Source organism: Acanthopagrus latus, chromosome 2, assembly GCF_904848185.1.
Source record: "Acanthopagrus latus isolate v.2019 chromosome 2, fAcaLat1.1, whole genome shotgun sequence".
Classification (NCBI taxonomy): domain Eukaryota; kingdom Metazoa; phylum Chordata; class Actinopteri; order Spariformes; family Sparidae; genus Acanthopagrus; species Acanthopagrus latus.
In genome coordinates, this window is record NC_051040.1 from 15,305,399 (window position 1) to 15,328,430 (window position 23,032).

The 23,032-nt window shown below is 41.0% G+C and overlaps 2 protein-coding genes across 2 annotated transcripts in view; one reads left to right on the plus strand and one right to left on the minus strand.

The window, feature by feature from the left end:
- Positions 1-726: 726 nt before the first annotated feature.
- On the minus strand, positions 727-7,496 carry ccdc153 (coiled-coil domain containing 153). The gene is made up of 6 exons (XM_037080966.1): positions 6,226-7,496; positions 6,055-6,123; positions 4,547-4,666; positions 4,232-4,324; positions 4,010-4,140; positions 727-1,222 (listed from the first exon to the last, which is right to left on the minus strand). Exons 1-6 carry the CDS (start codon positions 6,278-6,280, stop codon positions 1,094-1,096), a joined length of 597 nt encoding a protein of 198 aa, XP_036936861.1. The 5' UTR covers positions 6,281-7,496; the 3' UTR covers positions 727-1,093.
- Positions 7,497-7,502: 6 nt separating this feature from the next.
- Positions 7,503-23,032, plus strand: part of cbl (Cbl proto-oncogene, E3 ubiquitin protein ligase) — a 38,199-nt gene continuing 22,669 nt past the window's right edge. The window contains exons 1-2 of the mRNA XM_037080952.1: positions 7,503-7,649; positions 12,919-13,166. Of these exons, the coding sequence (XP_036936847.1) occupies positions 7,503-7,649; positions 12,919-13,166 (395 nt within the window). The remainder of the gene's footprint in view (positions 7,650-12,918; positions 13,167-23,032) is intronic.

The window sequence follows — 23,032 nt, forward strand, 5'->3', positions numbered from 1 at the left end:
GCCTTGGAAGTAAAATCTGTTTATCTGGCTCCCCGCAGGGGGATGTCTGGTTTTTATCGATGCCAGGCAGCTAAATCATATTTCCTGCATCACTAACTGTTATTTTGCCTTTTTTCTTGTTTTGGCCTATTGTTAGTCCTCATGTTGAACATTTCTTTGTGTTTACTTCTCAGACTTTCATTTCTCATGATTTCTGTCTGGTCGGGAGTCATGGGCTGAATGAAAACACTGCAGTCTAGAAGTATTACAGCTCCGCAGTGACGTCTCTTACTCCTCTGTGGTTCATGTGGCCAGTTTCATCTTACACTGCCTGTTACCATATCTGGCCTCTGGTCCACTGACGCAGCACAAAGCGCAGCCTGAAAATTGCATCTACATTTCCATTCTTGTGTACACCCATACTTGTAAGCTCATTACAGACTTGATGTACTCTCACCCACACCCAGGAGAACATTTTGCTCAATAAAGAGTCTTTAAGTATTTCAATTACATGAAAATGTTCCTTCTATTTTAATTAAATTGATGAAAAGTGTCACATTTAATGCAACATTTTACTGTCATGGTGAGTCAATGTGAGTTAATCAAATAACTAAGTCTAAGATTTTTACATAAACCTTAAATCTGTTCATTTATTACATAAAGTTAGAGGGAACTTCTACTTAAAGGGGTAATATGTAGTTTTCATTAATTGTGACCCTTTCAACTGAACTTTTCATACCATATTAGTGTTTTTTCTCATATACTTTTATTTGACTTGGGAAATATCTTGTCACAAAAATATATAAGTATACCACATATTTTCACATGTAAAATACAGAATACACAGTATATGTATGTTCTGACTAACCCCTCCCAAACCATAAACAGTCATTTGCTACATCTAGTGGGCGTTACACAACATTACAGACACTGCATGGTGAACTACTAGTTACATGCATATAAATATACAGTAACTTGTTCTGCAATGGTAAAAAATTATATATAATAACATCCATCCATGTGTTGGCCATAACAAATTATGCGATAGTCTGATCCAATAGAGGGGAGTTGTAGATGCAACCTTAAACAAATACGTCTCACTGATCCCTCCCTTTCAGAAGTCCAGTGCATTCAGGCCGAATTCAGAGAGCACTTCCTTGTAATTCTGGTGAAGGGTTGTGCTCTTGTCCTCCCATCCCCGTCGAGCCAAAGACAGCTGGACGGTCAGGCTGTCTAGAGTCTCCTGCGGAAGTGAAAATGAGATGCAAGCAGGATTTTTTTTTCCCCCTTTTAAATCACCCAGTTGTCTAACCTGATATCGCTCTCTCCCCTTAACCACCTTTAACTTTGATGAGGTTCATGATCAAGCTGATGAGAAGAGGCATGATTAGATTCTTTGTCATACTGGGAAAGAGAAAAATAATGATAATTGCATATTAAAGTCTTTGCTCTGTAATCACAGGCTAAGCCCTCTGACAGGGCTCCAGGCTTGACCACTTATCTTTGAAGATCTGTGCACTGAAAACAAGTCCGTGCTCAGCCAGTAAGATACTTACCCCATTGAAAATGATGCTATTGTATGACCGTAGCACCAAGGATATATGACTCTTAAAGGTCTGCTGTGTAGGATTTAGGGCAGAAATGTTTGTATAAGAGTAATAATTTTGTTTTCATTCTTCTGTTTCTGTCACCTTAGAACAAGTCTTTTATACCAGCAGGTTCCCTTCCACAGAGTGCAGTTTCTGTTTAGAACAAGTCTTTTATACCAGCAGGTTCCCTTCCACAGAGTGCAGTTTCTGTTTAGAACAAGTCTTTTATACCAGCAGGTTCCCTTCCACAGAGTGCAGTTTCTGTTTAGAACAAGTCTTTTATACCAGCAGGTTCCCTTCCACAGAGTGCATCATGTTGCACCGCCATGTTTTGCAGTCTTTTTTATGTTTTTAAAGGCCAGCTTGAGGACGGTCAGACAGGGAGTGTTCAGTTGGTTGCAGCCTGGAAACACACCGCTAGATGCCACTAAATCTCTCACACAGAACCTTTAAATCCAACAGCAGATCTCTATGACTTGTCATTTCTCAGCTGTGCTGGTTAGTTAACGTCTCACTGTAAATATAACAGTGGTAGTGGCATGCATCCATGTTGACCTGCAGATTGATGTTCTGTAGCCCTGTAACAGCAAAAGTCCTCATAAATCAAAGTATTAACAAAAGTAACAAGGAAAGTAATAATTTTCAATGGTAACCATGTTTCAACTTTTAAATACCTGCTTCTGACAGTTGGGTGGAGGCTGAATCTTTTGTAGTGCTATCTGTTATGGTGCTGAGTGCAATGAATGTTCACTAAAACCCATCTTGTAAAAGAAAAATAATAATAAGATTCTCTTTTATGTGAGAAACAGAGCAGAAGTAGGAAAGCTGATAACAGCTGCATCAGTTGCAATACGTAGTAATCTTTTTGTTCAACACAGGCTTTGCCTTCTAAAGGAGCTTAAGAGCAAAAGCTTGATGACCCCCTGTTGTGCCTTTAAAACCCCTGCATGCAAATTAGTATTGAAAAAAAAGACAAAGACAGCAAACGTTTTCTTTAGGAACCGACACAATATCTCAGCAGCAAAAATTTAATTTGAGTTGGTACATTTATTTAAAAAAAAAAAAAAAAACACCAACATGGAACCAGTTCACCAGCTCCATTCCAATTCATGCATCTAATATTCAACCATTTGGAGCATTTCCTCCAAGAATAAATCGGTTCGGAACCTGAAAAGATGGTTCCCCTTGACCTGGAGTGGGAATGCCCTATTCTGCACTCCATTTTGCTTTGTGCATTGCCCTCCATTGATGGCCTGACAATGGCTCCACTTAATATTATATCCCTAGGTGGCACCAAGCTTCCAAAACAAAAAATGAATGCAACCAGTTCAAGAACTTAAGAGTTAATATGCTGGGAAAAAAGGGGCCATACAGTGGTGTTAACAGGTCCAGAGTGTAGGACTTTGTGGCATCTAGCAGTGAGGGATTGCAACCAAATGAACAACCCTTGTTTTACCCTCCTCTACAGCGGCAGCTATAAACACAGAAAAGGCCTCCCTCTAGAGACAGTGGTTTGGTTTGTCCATTCTGGTCTACTGTAAAAACATGGAGGTGCAACATGGAAGATAAAAGGCTCATTCTTAACTAACAAAAGCACAACAATTCTTAGTTTGCGGTGATTACACACAAATGAAAACATGAGTATTACATTCCATTTCTGTACCTAAATCCTACATACTAGACCTTTAAGTTCCATTGTGTAACTTGTCTCAGACAGGTCTTCCATTCTTGACCAGCCCATCCTCTCAGTGTGCTGCAATACGAGGATACTCGAGTCATGAGCTTGGGCTGTTAGGGTTAGAGTCAAACAGGCATGAAATTACAGAGGCATGTGAGCAAATTTGCATCTCTTGCTTTGAGTAGAGTCTAACCTTGATGAACTTTAATGGGAGTTTCGCTTCAGCAGGCGATGGTCATATGCCTGAATTTGCGCATGTGTGACTGAAACCCTTATTCAGAGCATGCCACTGCATCCAGTGGTCTCAGTCCACTTCTCTGTCAGACCTGACCTGACCATCATAAAGGATTGACACTCCCTGCCCATCATTTCTACTGAGTACACCAAAGATCGAGTTCAGGCAAGGTCGATCTCGATGCACATGCAGGAAGAAATGCCAAACCAGTGAGGTCAGCGTAGAAAAGCATGAGAAAGATGGAGCCAATGCTGCCATTTAACTGGTAAAAGAATTCCACACAAATAGGCTCGGACATATTGTGCATGTTTACAGTGCATAGGGCCTCAAAGATGTCTGGCAGAACCTAAAGAGGCCTGTTGGCGGCTGCTTCATCAGTAGCATTGGATCACGGGTGTTGCTCTCTTCATTGTTAAACAGCACCATTACTTAAAAATCTATCTACAGGAATCGGGTAGACATGTTACGCATTACGTTTTTAAATCAGTTTGAATTAGCTTTAATTTGGTTTCACGTGTTGCGACTCACATGCAGGACCTTCTCGCAGTCTGTCTCCATGTTGTCCAGCTTGTGCTGGAGCTCAGATATGGTGGCGTCCTTCTCTCGTTCCACCTGCTCACGCTCTCTTTTCTCTCTCCTCAGCTCCTCCTGACACAGGCCTGGAAAGATAAATGCTTTACTGGCAGGCCATCATTTTCACTCTGGGAGATAACTGCCTCTGTATGTATGTAAAATGACATGTATTCATACCAAGCTCCTCCTTCAGCTGGCTGGCCTCCATCTCCAGCCTCTTCACCTTGCTGGTCAGCTCCGTCTGCATGGTTTTGTACTGGCGACTGAGGTCTAGAATGACATTTGTGTCAGACTTAGGCTTCGTTGCTGATTCACTTTGTAAGTCTAATGCAGCAATCAGCTTAGGCACCCAGCTAATTAGACTTTTTGTTCCTCAAAAATTACCCTAACCTTGGCAAAACGCCCCTTGTCCTCGCTCCCAGAGGGTTCCACGCTTTATCTCAGGTTATTAACAGAGACTAATTGTTGAATCGTGCCCCGTCTGTACCGTACCAGAGTTGACGTCCCTGTGGTCTTGTCTCGCATGCTGCAGCTTCTGCTCCATGTCTCTCACGCGTCTCCTCAGGTCAACTCTATCAGACTGGACCTTTATGACAGACTCACACTGTAAGGCTGCGGTGAACACACAAACACATGCATCAGTTAATGCAATAACCCTTTGTAAAAGTACCAATATAAAAGTTGTGTTAACATTTCTTTCAAGTATCTAATTATGCTTTGACATGCTGTAGGTGGCACAGCTGGCGCTAGTCTAACTTCCAGTGAGAGTGAATCCACAACAATGTAAAAATACCTTCAAAGCACCCAAAAATCTCACCCAAATAAAAGTATACAAAATGAAGTCAAGTACTGTAATGATGCAGAAACATGGTTGCTTTGACCGGACTTCATTACTGTACTATCAGCACTGTCTCCAGGTATTCAATTGTTGTAGCCGATCATATCGTCATACTGTATGTTTGCATATGAAGCCTTAACCTGCAAAGTAACTAGGAACTATAGCTGTCAAACATTACTACACATCATCCCTAAATGTAGTGGATTACAGTTAGATAAAATAGTACAAGTAAAGTACTGGGCCTAATGCATTCAGTTAGTGCAGAAATTACTTTAAAATGTGACCTTATGTTCTGCACATGGAAATGCAATCTGAAAACTAAAAAATAATTACACCATCAGATCATTTAGAATTAGAAAATGTCACTTTTTTTAAAACCCTTTGAAAAAAAATCTCATGGTCTCGCAAAATACAAATATCCCAGCGCAGTGTCAGTAAATCTAAGTAATCTAAGCAGTAAGGAAATGCATTGTCTCACATATTGTGCTACAGTGGGATTTTGATGTAGGTGCACTTTGCTTACACTGTAACATCTGACAAAGTGACTTCACTTCAAGCAATTAAGGAAACCAATCACCTCAAAATAACCAAGCAGTGCAGCATAATCATGTTAAGATGTTAAAACTTTTAAGCTTGTACAACTTGAATTAAATAGCCTACTTTTTGCGGTTATTCTGAGGTAATTTCCTGTCTTATTTCAAATCAAAGTCAACTAAAATGTTTGGTGTACATTTGTATATATGTTCTACCTGTAATCCACTACATTTCCATGGAGGAAATATTACCGGTAGTACATATAATACTTCTGCCAAAGACCAAACTAAGAAATACAGAGTAAATATACATTGTTGAAACAATCAGTTTCCTCTTTATTCCTTATACTGTAAATTCTATATCTTAGGCTCTGAGAATTTTCTGGCATTTTAATAGATTAACCGATCTATCCATTAATTATATTTAAAAAAAAATCAGTTAATGTTAAAGTTAACTAATAATGACCCTAAAACATGGGGGCACAGTGTGTGATACATGGATTTAAAACTTTATTTACAGTGTTATTTATCAGCTTCCCCCTGGGGACAAATATACACCACATACAATGAAATGGTATGCGACTAATACATTGATAGTTTTGTCTAAACATAGCCCGCATCACACTCACCTATGCGATCCTGTAGGACAGCTATATCCAGAACGCTGCGCCTGTACTTTGCTTCCAATTCATTTTCGCCTGCAGCAAGACAATAATACACAAATAATACACACACATACACACACACACACAAAACACATCAGAGGAGCACCAAAAATTGAACCTCATAAGTTAAGTTACTTTTTTCTGGATTCTTCTTTGTGGTCTTCTTTGTTTTATTTTTCTTTGGAGGCATGTTTGGTGGCTCTGGGCTGCCTGGAGAACTGTACCCTCACTGGACACAAACTCACAGCACACAAGGGATGAGCTTCTGTTGCTGAGTGGGTTGCCATGGCACTCAGCTGTCCGGCTTGATTGATAGCTGATTGACTTTGGGGACAGCCAATCACAGCTTCACTGTGGGCAATCTCGCCTTTTTAGCTCTTGCACAGAGGGCCGTGTAATTGGATCCTTACTGTTTTTAGTGTGGACATGTCAAAGCGTCCTTTGTTGTCAGGGGTGACCGAGGCCAGCGCTGCATTCAGCATCCCCTGACCGTTTTATGAATGCTGTACAGAGAGAGGCGCGCGTCCGACTACATTCATGACTCGTGAACGCGCACAGGGAAGGCGTGGAGTTTGGGTTTTTGAGACGGAGGAGGGGGGGCGAACGGAAGGGGACGTACAGGAAAGGAAAGGAAAGGAAAGGGCCGCACATACACGTCACGGGGGGAAACAGAAAAATACTGGGCAATGTTTTATTCCCACATTTATTTATTCGCCCCTGTTCTCGTGTGTGTACGTGAGGCGTTCGCAGTTTTCCGAGCGCTACTTCCTCTCCCCAGTCATCGGTGAGTACTCTGTGTCGTCAGCCCCACAGCCCCGCAGAGGAGGGCTGACTCTGTCACACAGCCACTGAACTTCCCGTCAAGACTCAGCACAGGCGAAAAGAGCTGCTGCTACTGCTGCTGCTGACTGAAAAAAAGGGGAACGACATCGGGGGTTGTTAAAGAGGAGAGGACACACTTCAGTCCACAAGGTTTCTGGGCAGAGAAACGGTGCCATTGTCCTCCAGCTGAGGGCGAGCAGAGTCAGGTCTGGTGCTCTGCTAATTAGCCTGCGTGGGTCCCTGCAGAGAGAGAGAGAGACAGAGAGCAGCGCAGCTAGCTGCAGCACACAGCGGCTTGCAGCGGGTTGCGAGTGACCGAGGGCTTGTTGTAGTCGTAATCTGGACATTTATCCGACAAACTGATGTTAGCTTGACGGATGGGAACCTTTATCCGATAGCCATCCCTCCCTCCCTCTACCCCCCGTCGGACCCTGGCTCGGATCCGCCACTCGGGCGCTGTCCTCGCCGGGGGGTGCCGGATCACCATCGCCAGGACCAGCTTACTCCAGGCGGCGGTTCGGTCCCCCTGACCCCTGCCCTGCCCTGCCTCGCCTGTCTGCCGCTCTGGCCGACCCTAGCCGAGCCCGAACATGGCAGGGAACCTGAAGAAAGGCGGGGGGCTCATCGGAATGATGAAGGATGCCTTCCAGCCACACCATCACCACCTCCACTCCCATCACCAGCCCGGGGCCGTGGACAAAAAGACGGTGGAGAAATGCTGGAAACTGATGGACAAGGTTCGTACGCTAGCTAATGATCAACGCTAACGAGCCATTAACGTTATAAGGAGCGCCTCGGATGCCTAGGGCAGCTGCTAGCTAACCGCAGCTAACTAGCGATAAGCTAGCTAATCTTCGGCTGCTGCAGGTCTGGCGTCGCTAAACGCTAAGTTAGCTAGTCAGCTGGGGGGCAGACGTGGTTAGCCAGATACAGCTAATTTGCTTACCCAAACAGCATTGTCGTGTACCATATGTGCCAGACGGGCTTTTAACATGAATGTTAGCCCCCGAACAGAGCAATGTTTTCTTTTAACACATCTGTTTGTTAGTGCTGTGCCTCTCTCTGCTAACTAGAAGGAACATCTAGCTTGTTTGGCCACGTTTAACAACTGTGGTGTGTTGTAAACATTAGCATTAAAAAAAGAAGGTAGATAGAGCGTTTAAATATAACATTCGGGAGATTAATTAAGCGAACGTATGGCATTGTACTAAAAGGAAAAGGGCTGCTAGCACAGTAAGAGTCCCTCCTGTACATTGTTGCTCAAACATCTGAAGTCAACTGTCTGTCAGCCCCCGGCAACTGTAACAAAGCAATCAGAAAAAAAGACCAGAATTGTGTATTTAACTAGGCCAATTATGCTCTTTCACAGGGGAGACTCATTTCACAGCTTCACTTCTCGGAAAAGTCTGTAACAGTTTGACCCCCAGTTTCCTGTGAGAATCACACAGCAATATTAGTGAATAGGAAGACAAGACACTCTTTTGTGTCTCCTCTTCCTCTCTGAGGCCTTAGTTCAGAGCTCTGATGTTAAGAGACCAAGTCCTTTTTTTTCTTTTTTCTTTTTTTTAAACAAAGCTATTATTAAGAAACTACATTCCAGTTTATTTAGCTCCATTAGCAATCTGTGGTAGATTGACTGACTTGACTTATCTTCACAATTTTAGGAGGCACTGTATCTTAACACAAAAAACACAAAGAAAACAGAAGTAACACTGCAAAGTCTTTCTTACTTTTCTTCTCAGTAAATGTTCAACACACAATTTTTTTTTCTCTGCACAATACTCGGATGACTGGACGGCTGATCTGAAGCTACTTAAACCACCTGCACAGTCAGGTTAGCGTTTTTCAGTTTACAGTATGAGAATAATTTACCATATTCGTCTGACCCAGTCAAACAGTTGAGGTGACAGCACCAGCGGGGTGAGTAAAAAACAAAAGAGTGTCTTACCTTTTGATATGGTTGTAAGACCAAAAGTATTTTTACACCACCATATTGTTTAAAATAGCAGCGGAAATATTGTTCGGCACTGACTAAAGGTAAACCACAGCCCAACATATACTGTAGACCGACACCGTGTCTCTGAAAATACCCCCCGTGTCGGACTAAGTTAAATTTTTATCAGAAGCTCGGTGCTAGTCTCTCTTCTCAGAGTTGCCCACATGAGGGTGTTGGGCATAACACACCTTTATTATTGGAGCCTTGAGTTTGTGATGCCCTGCACAAAAGTGTGTGTTCTTTGCTGAGCTACATGCATCAAATTTAAACGTTCAATCATCAAGTTTTGCATCACTGTTAGCTATTCATTGATCAAATTTACCTGGAATCTTAGGATAGGGTGAGGTGTGTTTAAATTAACACATATTTTATTTTGAAGTTAAAACAATGAAAGTTACAGTTTAATGATGTGCCATACCAGTTCCAGCAACTAGTAGACGAGAATAATTTTCTGCACTTTTATGTAACACACACAACAATTTTCATTTGTTTTTAGACCTTAATATGCTCAAACACGTGTGAGAAGACTGCAATCACTGCTGTGCCTGTCTAGCTTTAATCGATTGAGTGGGGCTGTTACGAGTGTAGACACCAAATGCAACTCGGTTGTCTAATGCAGTTACGGAAATCTGGGAGATAAATAGATTATTCGGTTACACGCCATAGTTTGTCATCAGATTTAGTTGCATAACATTGTCCATATTTTGGATTTGCAAACTGGGAGGAAATTAACAGTTAGTCCCTTTGCTTGAATTTGATAAACTGAGGGCAAAATATGTTCCCCGGGAATGATCACTGAGCTGTGTGTTAATGGGGAGAACAAAAATGACCTGTTGATGGCTAAAGTTTAACAAAAATAAACCACAGCCAACTTTCCCCTCATCTGGTTAAAGTTTAAATGACTTTAACATGATGTGCAAAAACTACCAGGTCTAAAGCCAGGTGTAGACTGAGCCTGAGACAGAACTCGGAGAGACAAAGATGAGTGGAATGCAGTTTAGCTCAGAGGCAGTCGACATTTTACTTCAGGACAGTAGCCTTGATTGACATTGACGTATGAGAGGACTCGGTTGTTTTGGCCTTATGCATGTGCACGCATGTGTATTCAGCCGAGTTATGTGTACAAGTGTTAGCGTGATGAATGATAATGTAAATGGTGTAACCTTGACAACAGACTTGCAATATCTGGTCTCAAACATGAATGTGTTGAAACCTTCGTTTCGCAGCCTGGAGAAGATTTAAGGGAATGAGAGGACAGTTTTGGTATTGACACTGAAGGCATGTTAATATATGTCTGTTCAGTGGCCCAGCCAGATGAAAGATTCTGTATTAGTTTGATTTCCTGGTACTTAAACAACATTGTGAAATTTCGTAGTATCCAACCCAACAATGCTTTATGTACCTTGGTGGTCAAAACACAAAGGACTTTTAAATGACACAATAAAAGTAAAAAAAAAAATTTAAAAAACAAAAAGAAAGAAAGATGTTGCACCCAAATATTTCACCTGTGGTCCATTTACACTCAGTATCAGCAGGGAGCTGACCATTTTATGTTCAGACACCAATGGTGGCCCACATGCTATTAACATTATGCTGTGGAATCAGTACTGCTTAAAATATCTCACTGGTCAAGAGTGACCTCATTCTTTTTGAGAGGCATTTGATACAGTGATGATGGAGTGGCCCATTTACAAAGTGAGATCAAATATTCCTAATATGTGACACTCTCTGAAAATGAAGCACTGCTCATTTGGGCCTTGGATACATAAGAGGTCCCCTTTGAAGTTATATGGAAGATGTGGAAAGGAAGATTGATATATACGTATTATACTAATTTACGACTAATCAGTGGCTGGTTGACGAGAACCTTTAGAGGAAGTGGAAAAATTGTATCAAATGGGTAAATGGCAATATTAATAAAGCTTGACTATTTAAAATTGTAGAATATATTTAGTCTGCCTTTTTGATTAAATGTTGTTTTTATTGGTTAAGCATATACAGTCGCTCTGTTCAATCCAGTTACTGGAGTAAATGTTGTCTGTGGTTTTGCTGAACATAGTTACGCTAGTTGAGTAGTGCCTTGTGCAACTTCACGTTAGTTTGTTACATTTCCTGTGTCTCTATCATTAACTTGTGCTTTTGCTTTTGTTTGGTGTAGGCACAAGAACTTCTTCGTTAGGGTTAGGAAAACATCATTGTCTGTTTTGGTTGCCACAAACACGGCTGGAAATTGTCCAGAGTTTTTCTTAAAAATATCAAGTGGTGTCGCGCTTATAAATGTGGAAACGCTATGGTCCCTCATCAAAACTATTCAGTACTTTCTCACCTAAAAATGCTGAAACTCAAACTGCAGTCGTCTCTTTGGCAGCCTTATTGCCTGGGTCTCTTGATCTACAAATACATGAAATTGTTTACATCTTTTCAGTAAAACACAACTAAATGTCACTGTGGCATACATTTCACATCTCAGTGTCATTGTCGTTGTGTTCCTATTGATGCGAATTGATGAATCTTTGTGGTTCCAAGCCTGCTTCATTTATAAGCTGATTGATTTTAAGTTGTCCTGAAGTTGTTTGAACTCTCATTTTCCCATCAAGGCAAACTGATGGCTTCCAAAATGAAGAAGCAAGGAAACTCAAACCGACATTCTTGTTATGCTATTCCTGCCGTATTTCTTTCTAACACTTACTCATGATTAGTAGACAATAATTTGGCCTGGTCTACAAAAGAACGAGCCATGTCCTGTTGTTGATGTGCAATTGTTTGGTCACCACTGGAGCTGACAGCACCACTCTACATCAGCACAGGTTCAAATCAGGACATGAGAACCTGAATCTTTATGAATGCAAGTGTAGTTTTTTTATGCCTCTCTGATCACACACGTCAGTTAGACCTGAATGCAGTGGTAAATATGACAGCAGCAACCACGTCTATACAGAGTGTTCTAGGCTGTCCGCCAGTCTCTTTGTAATGGTCAACGAGGTGACTCAGACACAGTGCAGCAGTACAGTGAGATGGGTGAGGAAAGGTTGAACATTACTGAGGACGTTGCAAGCATTCACACAGTCTGGCGAACATGTTTGGAAGCATGTAGTTGATTCCCTAAATTTCCATTTTGGATAAAGCCATTTGATTATCTCCCTGTTCACCCATTACAAAACTCACCCTCTCTTGCAGTTCAAATTTGGATCCTTTTTTAGAGAAGGTTTATTTTGTAAGGTTTCTTTTAGTCAAAGTACCACAGTCAGTGCATCAGTTGTTCAAATTTGCAAAGCAATAATGCTAAAATGTTAAATCAAGAGAATTTGAAGGTATTTGGCAGAAGTTTTCAAGGATGTGCAGATTGAAATGAGGAAGTGTAAACATCAACAGCTTCTTTAAACATACTGAAGAAGTACAGACAGCGGTGACCCATGATTACTGACATGGTGATTGCAAAAGGCATTAGAAGCTGTGCATGTGTACAAAAAGGCCTCTGTGGGTCAAATTAATAAGAAATGGAGATAATTAAGTTCACAATGAGACAGAAACTGTGCATGGATGAATGGAGTTTTGCCTTTGTCCTGGTCAACCTTTGTCTTTTCTTGTGTGGATCCAAGTAGTGTGAAAGTGGTGAAATAACCTAAAGGCTTAAATCACTCTGTGTATTTTATTATATAATGTGCCATATTTCTAAACCTTAAGATTGACTCTGACAGGGCTTTTAAGGGCCTTTCTCTCACTCTTCAACTTTGTTGGCATTTTCCATTCTGTATGTGTTCAGTCTGGGCTCACTGACAATTTTCTGCACTAAAGATAAGTGCTCTAATACTGAATCAAGCTATATTATGCAAGTCTCTGTCTATATGTTATAAATAATGTCTTACTGATGCACAGAATGAAATGCGTAGTGGCAGATTTTCTTTCGCGCTCACTCTCCGTTAACCTCTTTCTGACTACCTTCTGTCTTGCACCCACCTCTTCTCTTAAACTGTATCTTATCTTCCCCCTCACATCCTCCCTTTCTGCAGGTGGTGCGCCTGTGCCAAAACCCCAAATTGGCTCTGAAGAACAGCCCCCCTTACATCCTGGACCTGCTGCCAGACACCTACCAGCACCTGCGCACCATCTTGTCTCGCTACGAGGGCAAAATGGAGACTCTGGGGGACAATGAGTACTTCCGGGTCTTCATGGAGAACCTAACCAAGAAGACCAAGCAGACCATCAGCTTGTTCAAGGAGGGCAAGGAACGTATGTACGAGGAGAACTCGCAACCCAGGTAAGTTGAGTGGACAAATATGATTTTAGAGGTAAATGGTGTGAAAATGGCTTCATTCCTGAACCGCTGTGCTGATGCTCTTCAATAAATCTATCCAGAGAAGGGCACGTTTGAGGTGTGAAGTCCATGTGGTAACTGCTGTATCACGCCTCAGATTCATTCATTCCCTCTAAATAACTGCGACTGCTCAAGCACATAGCGAACAATTGCACCCATTCCCAGCCCCCGGGGTTGGTTGTAGCTCAAGAGATATCAAAACAAGAGCAGAGAGGTGTTGTGGTTTGTGCATGTGAGCATCTGTGGTCAGAATGGCGCTTAAACTACAGCTGCCTGCCTGCCTGTCACTTTGTTTTTGTGCTTCTCTATCTCTACCATCTTCTTGAACATCTTCTCCTCATGTAGCTGTCTTACTGTGGTGCTTTCTTTGTTGAAATCACACAGCGCCTCTGTCTCTTAGCTCTTTCTTTTCTTACATTCAGTAATCTCCATCTGTTCCTCTGAAAAAAGATGCACAAGTGTACATTTTTTTATCAGATATCAACAGCTGTCCTGTTTTGTGTAGAGGGAGTTGTAGAAGTGATATTAATGGGATATTCCTCTTGTTGCTCTTGCTTTGAAACATACCAAATGCAAGTTGTTGTTTTTTTTGAAGACACAAGATCCACTGAAGACCTAAAGACAAAATTGATCTGCTTATAAGCACAACGTTATGGTTCTGTTAATGAGCAGGCTCTGAGGTGCAAACTAGTTGCTGACTGAGCTGATCTTTGTATCCGATGTCTTTTGGTTCATGCATGCTTTGGGCAAATGCTGTCAAACCTAGTGGTAATAGGCTCCATGGACAGTAAATGCTGAAATGGTAGGAACGCCTTTGTCAGGTTTCCCTTTAATCCAAGATCTGAGACAGTATCAAATATTACTCCAGTAAAGGTTTTCTTCACATCTGCCTCTAGGACGGGTGCTTCTCTTTCTGGCAGTGGAAAAAGATGACTTACAAAAGGTTTTTCAAAGGCCTTTGTGTTGTCCACGTGTTGTTTTATGGCACCAAGTGGCTGGGAAAAGGTTGGATAGCAACCATTGCCTCAGAGAACACGTTATAAGTGAAAGAAGACCTGAAACTGAGTCCATAGGTCTGCAAAGTATACTTGTTTTTTAATCTAAATAGAGCATTCAGATCTGCCCCTAACTAACCTGAGCAGTGAGAAGTTTATTGGTAGATTGTGACAATGATTCCTTTAAATCATTCTGTTCCCTGTCTTTCACCATTTTTAATGAATTGAAAGCTTGAAGTTATCATTTTTTGCTCTGAGATGCTATAATTATCGTTGCTTTCACTAAATGATTCAGAGATGCCAACTAACTCACAGGCTTGAATCAGAAATATCTGGACTCTTCACCCGTTAACCTAACTTGCTGCTTCTTCTTCTGAGAATATTAGGTAACCGTTGTATCGAGCCAGTCCGAATCGATAGATCCTCATCTCGTTGCACAGTTCCTCAGTGAGATTGTTCTTTTCTCTCTTACTATGACGATAATCTTGCACGGAAAAAATCCTCACTAAGGCAACCAGAAAGAAGAGGAAGCTTCTGTCTTAACCACCCTTGTGTTTCCCGTGTCATGCCTGTAACGGGTCATTTTTTTCTATGTGTCATTTACATCATTTACACTTTGATGCACCAAGTAGCTGTGTAGAAAGAAATTCCTGGTTTAAGCAGGGGAAACACACACACACACGCATACACACACACACACACAGTAGCCAGGCATGACACACAAAGACCCCTATTGTTTGAGTGCAGAAGGCAGTGACGCTAACCAATGAGTATCAGCCCACTTAAGAATGTTATAGAATCGACCAATGACATTGAGCTGTTAGAGAGACTAGTATGTGGTTAGGCTGCAGCTGAGCTCAGCACATGGCTCAGATTGAAAAGTTGACTGCGAGGATAAAGATAATCTCACTGCCTGAGCGCAGAAAGGATAGTTTGATAATAGACGGCTGCTTTCGCTGTGTTCTTCAGTTCAGTGATTAGAAAATATGAGAACTCTGGCACTTATTATTTCCATAGCTGTGGCTTCAATCAGCATCAGCACTTGATGACTGTTGACCTGAATGACGATGATTTGGTCTCCACTATGGCTTAATAGCTTTTTTTTTCAGGTCAGAATGAAGGATCTGGGTGTTTCATGAACGTAGTGTGGGTGGACATGCTATGCTGTGATGCCGTACAGACTTCCCCACAATGTCTACCCCTGAGGGTTACAGACCCTCTACTTATCCAGCCCCTCAGTCATATATATCCTACACAGATTATTTAGCTTAAAGTTGAGTGGAGCAGTGGGGTTTGGGTTTGTTTTTTTTCTTTCAAGGAACAGTCTTCTAAATTCGATCTTGACTTAACAAGAAGCTGAGTTGTGTGAGTAAGAGGTGCCCTGTATTTATGTCTTATGTAATTATGGTAGCGAGAAAAGAGTTTGATGTTGGTCACAGTAGAAGAGCGTGAGGTTGAAAGGGACTCTGTGAGTGGGACTTAATTATTAACACTGACAGCCCATATTCAGTCAAAATCAACAGAACACAATCAGCACTTCCTCCTTGTTTGCCTCGCTTACTTCCTCTTCTGACTTTATACAAGAGTTGTCAAAGACCCATACAGGAATTCTTTGGTTTCATTTGACAGTGTTTTTAGTGGATAAAGTGTGAAAATGTTTTTTTCCATTGCAGAGTCTGAAAAGATAGAGTGCTTTAATTCCAACCATATTGAAGAAATAGAACTGAAACAGTGAGTCGATTACATGAATTAATCCAACCATTAACCACCAACTATTTCGATGATTGCTGATTTTAGTCTTGCAAGCAAAAATTCTGAGTATTTGCTGGCTCCAGTTACTCAAACCTTGGTGTTTTCTGAGTGTCTCGTTCATATTACTGTAAACTGAACATTTTGGAAAAACTGCTGGTTGGACGAAACAAGGATATGACATTTGTAAGGCTGCAGCTAACAGTTTAAATCATCTTCTGATTATTTCAGTGAGGGACTTCGGTCTGAAGAAAAGGTTTGCTAGTTAGGTTTGGTATTTTGTATTTAACATAACTGCTTTGTCTATAGCAAGTAAATTAACCTGTTTATTGTCATGTATATGTTGGATGTAGTCCCTGAGCAGAGTACTACACTAGAAGGGCTGATCAATGTGTCCTCAGACCCCCCTCACTCCTCTGTGGGTCTAACCGGATACTGTTTTGACCTCTGTGTGAGAGTCTGTTTGATCGCCTTCCTGGGCTAAACTGTCATTACATCCTGACCATCGTCGATAGGTCCAGCTGGTCACAGGAAGCGGTGCGCTTATAGGCTGCAGGGTGTTGTAACTGCACTGTGGGACAATCTACACTGCAGAAACTGCTATAAGTCCCTCATACTATTTGTAATATGGGTGTATATCTCTTACAACCTAATTGGACTCGTATCTTATCAGTCGATAGGGTCTACCTAATCTATGCTGGTGAAAGCAATTATGGCTGTTGGCTTTGTGTTAAGCACTCTTGACACAAGATGTTATGTAAACATCTTCATTAACAAGTAGGTCAGATTAAAAGTCCTGAACGAAAATTGTTAGTTTCTCAACATGTGATATTGAGCATGATGTCTAACACAAATGAATAGAATTGGCTATATTTTTGATGTGGTAAAAACATTGCATTTTTCTTTCCAACGCTGTACAAATTACAACATCTTCACACAAATATATTAGTCGATTAATCAATCGGTTGGTTGTGAGAACAATAGCTTTATTGATCTAATCACTAATTAAATGATAAGTCATTTTTCTGCTTTCCTGTATTTCATATCATTGAATCATCTTATGAATGTTGGTCAGACAAAGCAAAAATTCAGAATGGAAAGGTTTACTATTTACAGACATTTAAAAGACTAAACGACTGGCAAATTACTCAGTCATGATGAGTATCATCACGTCACCTCAAGCCCTCTTTCTTAGCTTGCTTCTATCATCATTCCTTTACTCATAGTGTTACTCCAATCCTTTGCAAAATAGAAAAATGCATTTCAGACATGATATTTTTACAACAGTCAGTTGGAACGATTTCATCTAGCTTCTACTCATTACAACTTCCCTGCAGCTACTGCCATTCAGGCCAGGTGCCTCTCATTCAGTGATTTGGCTCCTTTTCTCTCGACTCACTGTGACAATGTTCAGTTGTGTAATAAATGTTTCTATTGTTGCCTCTGTGTGAAGTGTGCATACTTGTAAAGCTGTTAATAGATTTGGGTGCACAACAAAAATGTTAACTGCTAAAATGAACACTGGAGCAAACATTCATCATTTTTAGTTTCTAAATATCAAAAGCCACTTTTTAATTGTATTCCTGTTTTAGGAACTGCCAAAGAACTGTTTTGTCTCTTGGTGAAAGGTCCCCACTTTGCATGAGGCCTTTCTCTCTGTAGGACGGGACAGGTGCTAAGTGCTCTTGTGTCTAATGCCACTGCACAGATACTGGCTGCTGTTGCTACTTGTCACGGCACCTGTCTGTCTCTACTTGTGTTTGGGTCTAATTTTCTGTTAAAGTTTATTTTCTGTTGTTGCTCAGGTCACATTTTGCTAATGCTATCAATCCTTAAAAAAGGATCGGAGCATGACATTTATTCTGCTACTGTTTACAGTAAAGTGCATCTCTGCCGTCAATGATTGATGCAGTCAAGCCTTTTGTAGGCAGAGAAAAACATGTCATTGTATGGTACAGTGCTCCTGGTATTTGCAAATGTCATTTGCACTCATTCCTATTTTGGTTCACCCATAGAGCCCCGTCCTAAAATATGACTTCCTATTTTCTGTAAACGTACTTGACATCCATCTGAAACAAAGGTTTGTCTCTGAGAGCTCGGCTCTTGAGTTTGACTATCTGAAAACCCATCTTATCATTGCAGCTGTAGAACTGCAGTGTGTGTATTTGCAGTATTGGATGGAGCCATGAGGAAATGCAACAGTGCGTTACAATGTTGTCGGATCAAATCGTTTACAGGAGAAAGTTTGCATGAATATCAGGCATTCTACTTTTATCAGTAGCTGCTGGGCTAAGTTTAGTTTAATGACTTAGTTACTCCCACTCAAATGAAAAAAAAAAAACTACGGTCATGGTTGCCATGGTTGTGTGTGTATGTGTTGAACTTGGTAAATTTGGACAGTTTCATGTCACAGTTCAGTTAGAAAACCACTGCAATGAACTGATAGTCCTTTAATACTGAGGGTTTTAAGATGCCCAGAGAGTGGTCTGCTGCTTGGCCAGAACTCGTATGACTGAGCGCTCTGCTATCACACCGTCTAAATAAAATGGTGGAGGTGTTATAGTTAATGCATTGTTTCCCACGGAAGTTAAACACTCAGTTTTGCTCAATAACTCTTTGTTTGTAAGTCACTTATCTGGGGTTAATGGTGCACTTTACCTTTAAGGAAATGAGTAAGAGTTGAATCCTTTCATCTCTAATCAAGCTGTACAAAAAAATAACCCTGAAATCTTTGTCTTGGTTAAGCACAGTTTGAATAAACACTTTTTTCACCACAGGCGAAACCATGTGCCTAAACTGAAGTTTAGTTAGTTTCACATTTTCAAGGTGATTTACATAGCATATCATTTAACAACATCACTGTTGCACAACAAAAATGTAGTTTGAATCCTTTTTAGATACATCACAGTAAAAGAAAGAAACAAAGCAAAAATAAATGATTTTATAAGGTGGAATGTGGAGGATGAAATGAAAAAATTCATAATTTTTAATGACTTATTTTGAATAAAGACTAGGAGAAAAAAAAAGTTTTAATTTAACCACTTTACTTTGAATTTGACCCCTTGATGTATCAAAGCAGACTTTTAAATGTTAAAAGCTTTCCAACTCTCTGAAATCAGACTTTTCAAACATCCTGAGTGGCAGCACATCCATAGCCATGTCCTTGTATCGTTTGGATGTTTTGTAATACAGCATTGTTGCTGAGTACCATACCATTGTAAACTGGCTGTGGGTTATTTCCTCAGATGTATCCGATGTAGGTCGTGACTGACAATGAGGCTGTTCAGACCTGTGATCCAATCATTGGTGAACAGCTCTAAGTCTGTCAGTTCACACCTTGCATTCACATGCATCTTGAGTAACTGCTTGTGATCTGATCTTTTCTTCCCCTTCATATGTGCAGATAAACAAGTACACAGCAAATGCATACAGATGTGCTTTTTACACAGAGAAAGAAATGCCGTACTGTATAACCTTAGCCAAATGAACACATATTCCAGATAATTAAGTTTGTCATAGACAGTGTTTCTTAACATTTTAGAAAGTCATTTAAAAGTCATTAAAGCCATTTTGGCCGGTGGACAAAAAGTTAATTTTGTAATTGTTATTAATGAAGTGTCTATAGCCGGCACACATCGCTATCTTTTTATCACCCAGGCTAAAGCCACAGAGCTATTTCACACTGCTGAAGTTCTCTTTATGCACTCTTACATATGAATCAAACTGAATGTGCTGCTTTTTGTGGCTCATATCTCTGTGCATACTGAGATGAATTAAAAAAAAAAGAATATGTTCTGTCTCTCTCTTTCTCTTTGCTGCCGCAGCAGGGAGTCTTAGTTGGTTGTGATGGACTTGGGAGTGAAGTAAAGGAGGCTTTTAGTGGTTAGCCTAGCAGCCAAACGGCTATCGGCCCTGGGAATGGAAAACACAGTTCACACTCTTGAGGCTGCGGGTGTTTCAGCTTCAATTACATTTGCCTACACTTGTAGCTTGGGGCTCTATGGGCAGATACACACGCATGCACGCATGCGTACACACGCATGCACGCATGCGTACACACACATACACACACACACACACACACACACACACACACACACACACACACAAATAGCAAAGCATCATGGTTATTTATGTCACTGCGGTATCAGTGAGCAGCCGACTCACGTTGTCCTCACACTATTAGATTATGGTGATTAGCATGACGCAGCCCACTAGCTTCTCTGTCCTGCAGGATACAACAAACACTTGCTATTTATGCACATAGAGATAAATGAGCTCAGATATGCACTAAGATATGGCTATTTAACTGTGTAGAGAGGATTAAGCTGAACAGTACTGTTGTTTTTTTACAATCTCTTTTTTCTCCCTCACAATAATCTGAGTTTAAGCCTGTCTAATTGACCACAGTGATAAGAGCTGTGAAAGGGAGATTAAATTAAAATAAAATTAGAGAAGTTTATCTGGATTTTGCACAGGAACTCAGCTATTTTTTTAGGATTGTATTATTCAGTAGCTTGTGTAAGGAAGCAGTTAAGTGTGTTTGGATCATTGCTTAAGTGCAGTGGTGTGTGTCTGTGTTTGTGTGTGTTGTGTGCTGTCATGGCTGTTTCCTGATGGAGATCTGGAGTGAAGCCAGTTCCGGAGAGTTAAATTTATAAAGTGATGACCAGAGCAAAATGAAAAACCTAGACTTTCAAACACTTAATCCACTGTGTTTCCTCATCCAACGACTACATTCATTTTTAATGCCAGTGTAGATATTTTGTCCAAGTATTGACCACATTATTAAAGTAACAGTGCACAATGGTAATAACCCTGGCCCTACAAAACGTGTGCTTCTTTACACGTTCATCCAGATATACACAGCTGCATCCAACTGCAACTCCATTTCTTCCTATTCGCTTCCTGGTTTAGCGGATTAAGAATGTGCCTAAATGTGATCTGACAGACACTGAGAAAGGGAATGATCTTGGGAGCCGGGAGGATGGGATTTAGCATCTCCAAGAAGTGATGTTGCTGAATTCTTCTCTTGTAGTGATGTAGTGTAGTGATAGGACAGTTTTTGAGCTTGAGTGCATTGGGAATTAATCTGCTTTGGAGTGAAATACTGGAAGTGCATCCGTCATATGCCTTCTTCCATCCAGACGGAGTCTGATTAGATCCTGTGGTGGTGGATGGGCACAGTGTGAGTGCTTTGCATATGACTGGAATAGTACAAGAGTGACGCTGACGTGTGTAAGGTCTCATCATGTTACCTGTAATAATTGCTCTTTCACATGCAGCTCTTATTCTTTTCGATGTACTGTGTAGTGCTGCAACTTATGATTATTTTCATTATCTACTACTCGCTGAACATTTCCAAGATAAACCCATTAAGATGCATTTTAAACCCTACGGCATTGTTTGAAAACCCCTCCTAGTGCCTGGGGTTTTCAGAAAAACTTGACACAATTGTCAGCGTCCACTAAAACTTTTAAATTTTATCCTCTGGCGATTGAAACTTGAAAGACAATCTCTTTAAGAGCATTAGACTTTGGCTTTAATTTGACTTCATCCAAAATACACACGTCATATCAGGAAATGGAGAAACACACAAACGTCTCACCCAGTCTTAAGGGTATACACACCCAAACATTGCATCTGGTCATAATGGGTCAATTGATTAATCGTCGAGTGTTTTAAATGTCAAAATTCTTTTAAAAATGAGGCATCGCAATTTACTAGAGCCGAAAGTACCGTCTTCAAATCTTTGTTAGACCAACAGTCCAAAAACCAAAGACATTGTTGACTAATGCTTACATTTAAGAAGCTGGAATCAGCAAATGTTGGACATCTTTTCTTGAAAAATAACAAAAAAAATATTCGAGTATCAAAACAGATGACAGTCAGTTTTCTTTCAATGGACTAATTAGTCAATCAACTAAGCGTTGCTGTCTTGTTTCTGCTCACCTGACAAAATGTGATGAGAAATGTCCATTTATTCCAGAGGACATCATAATGATCGACTTGGTGTGGGGTGATATGACTGAGGAAACATGGACACCACTGTATTCATCTAAGGACATGTTCAGACCTGTAATGTAATTTATTGCAATCATTTCAGTGACTTAAAATTACCAAGTCCTGATCTTGGTTAGTTCATCTCATGAACCGTTGAAAATAGCTTTTGGTAGCACAGCTGTACGGCTCAGTTTGTGTTTGATGTGCATTTCCTTTTTAGCCTTGTGCAGAAAAGATAATGCAGCTGCGTGATGATATTACAGCTACTTGTGACTCTTGCCAATCCAGACAGGCTCTCATTCTTGTTAGGCTGACCCTCGCTGGCTGTGCTGCGGTGCATTAGCGCAGTGCGGTGCTGGCTAACTGCGCGACTTTATCACAGCCAGCAGGAAACAGGAAGGGAGCAGCCAGCTGCAAGGTCAGAGGTCAATCTATAGCATGAGGGGGATGGTGGACAAAAAAACCTAGTGTTCAGAAAATAAGGTTTGGCTTGTGACTGCGTCACGGATAAGAATGAGTGAGAGATGGAGAAAGGAAACACTTTACGTTAGCAAACCCTTCTCTGCATATCTGTATCCGACTGACTGCGTTGTCTTTGTTGACACCACATTTTAAGTAGCAAGAACAGATGTAGGAGCGCTGGCTAATGCCTACACACACACAAACACACACAGTATAGAGCTGGAATTGTAGGATGGAGAGAGACACTGACATAGAGATGCTAAAACAAATACCAGCTCATTCTGCTATGTTTAAGATCAGATTTGAACCACAATCTTGGGAGTTTCAGCTAATATTCAACAAGCCTGTGGTAAAGCTCTCTCCATCACACAAACACAACAAAGTCTCATTCACTGTGCAAATCTTGTGCCAGAGACAGCTGTGCCACCCTGTGAGCTTGATGCCAGTCAGACCAGCGTTCACTCACATTCATTCTCTCTCTCTCTGTCTCTGAGTCACACATACGACGTTGATGTTGGCTGCTACAGCGTACACTCACTGTGTGGGTACGTGATGTGTAGAAAAGCCTAGAAGTGCACAGTCACGTGTTAGGGGATTTTT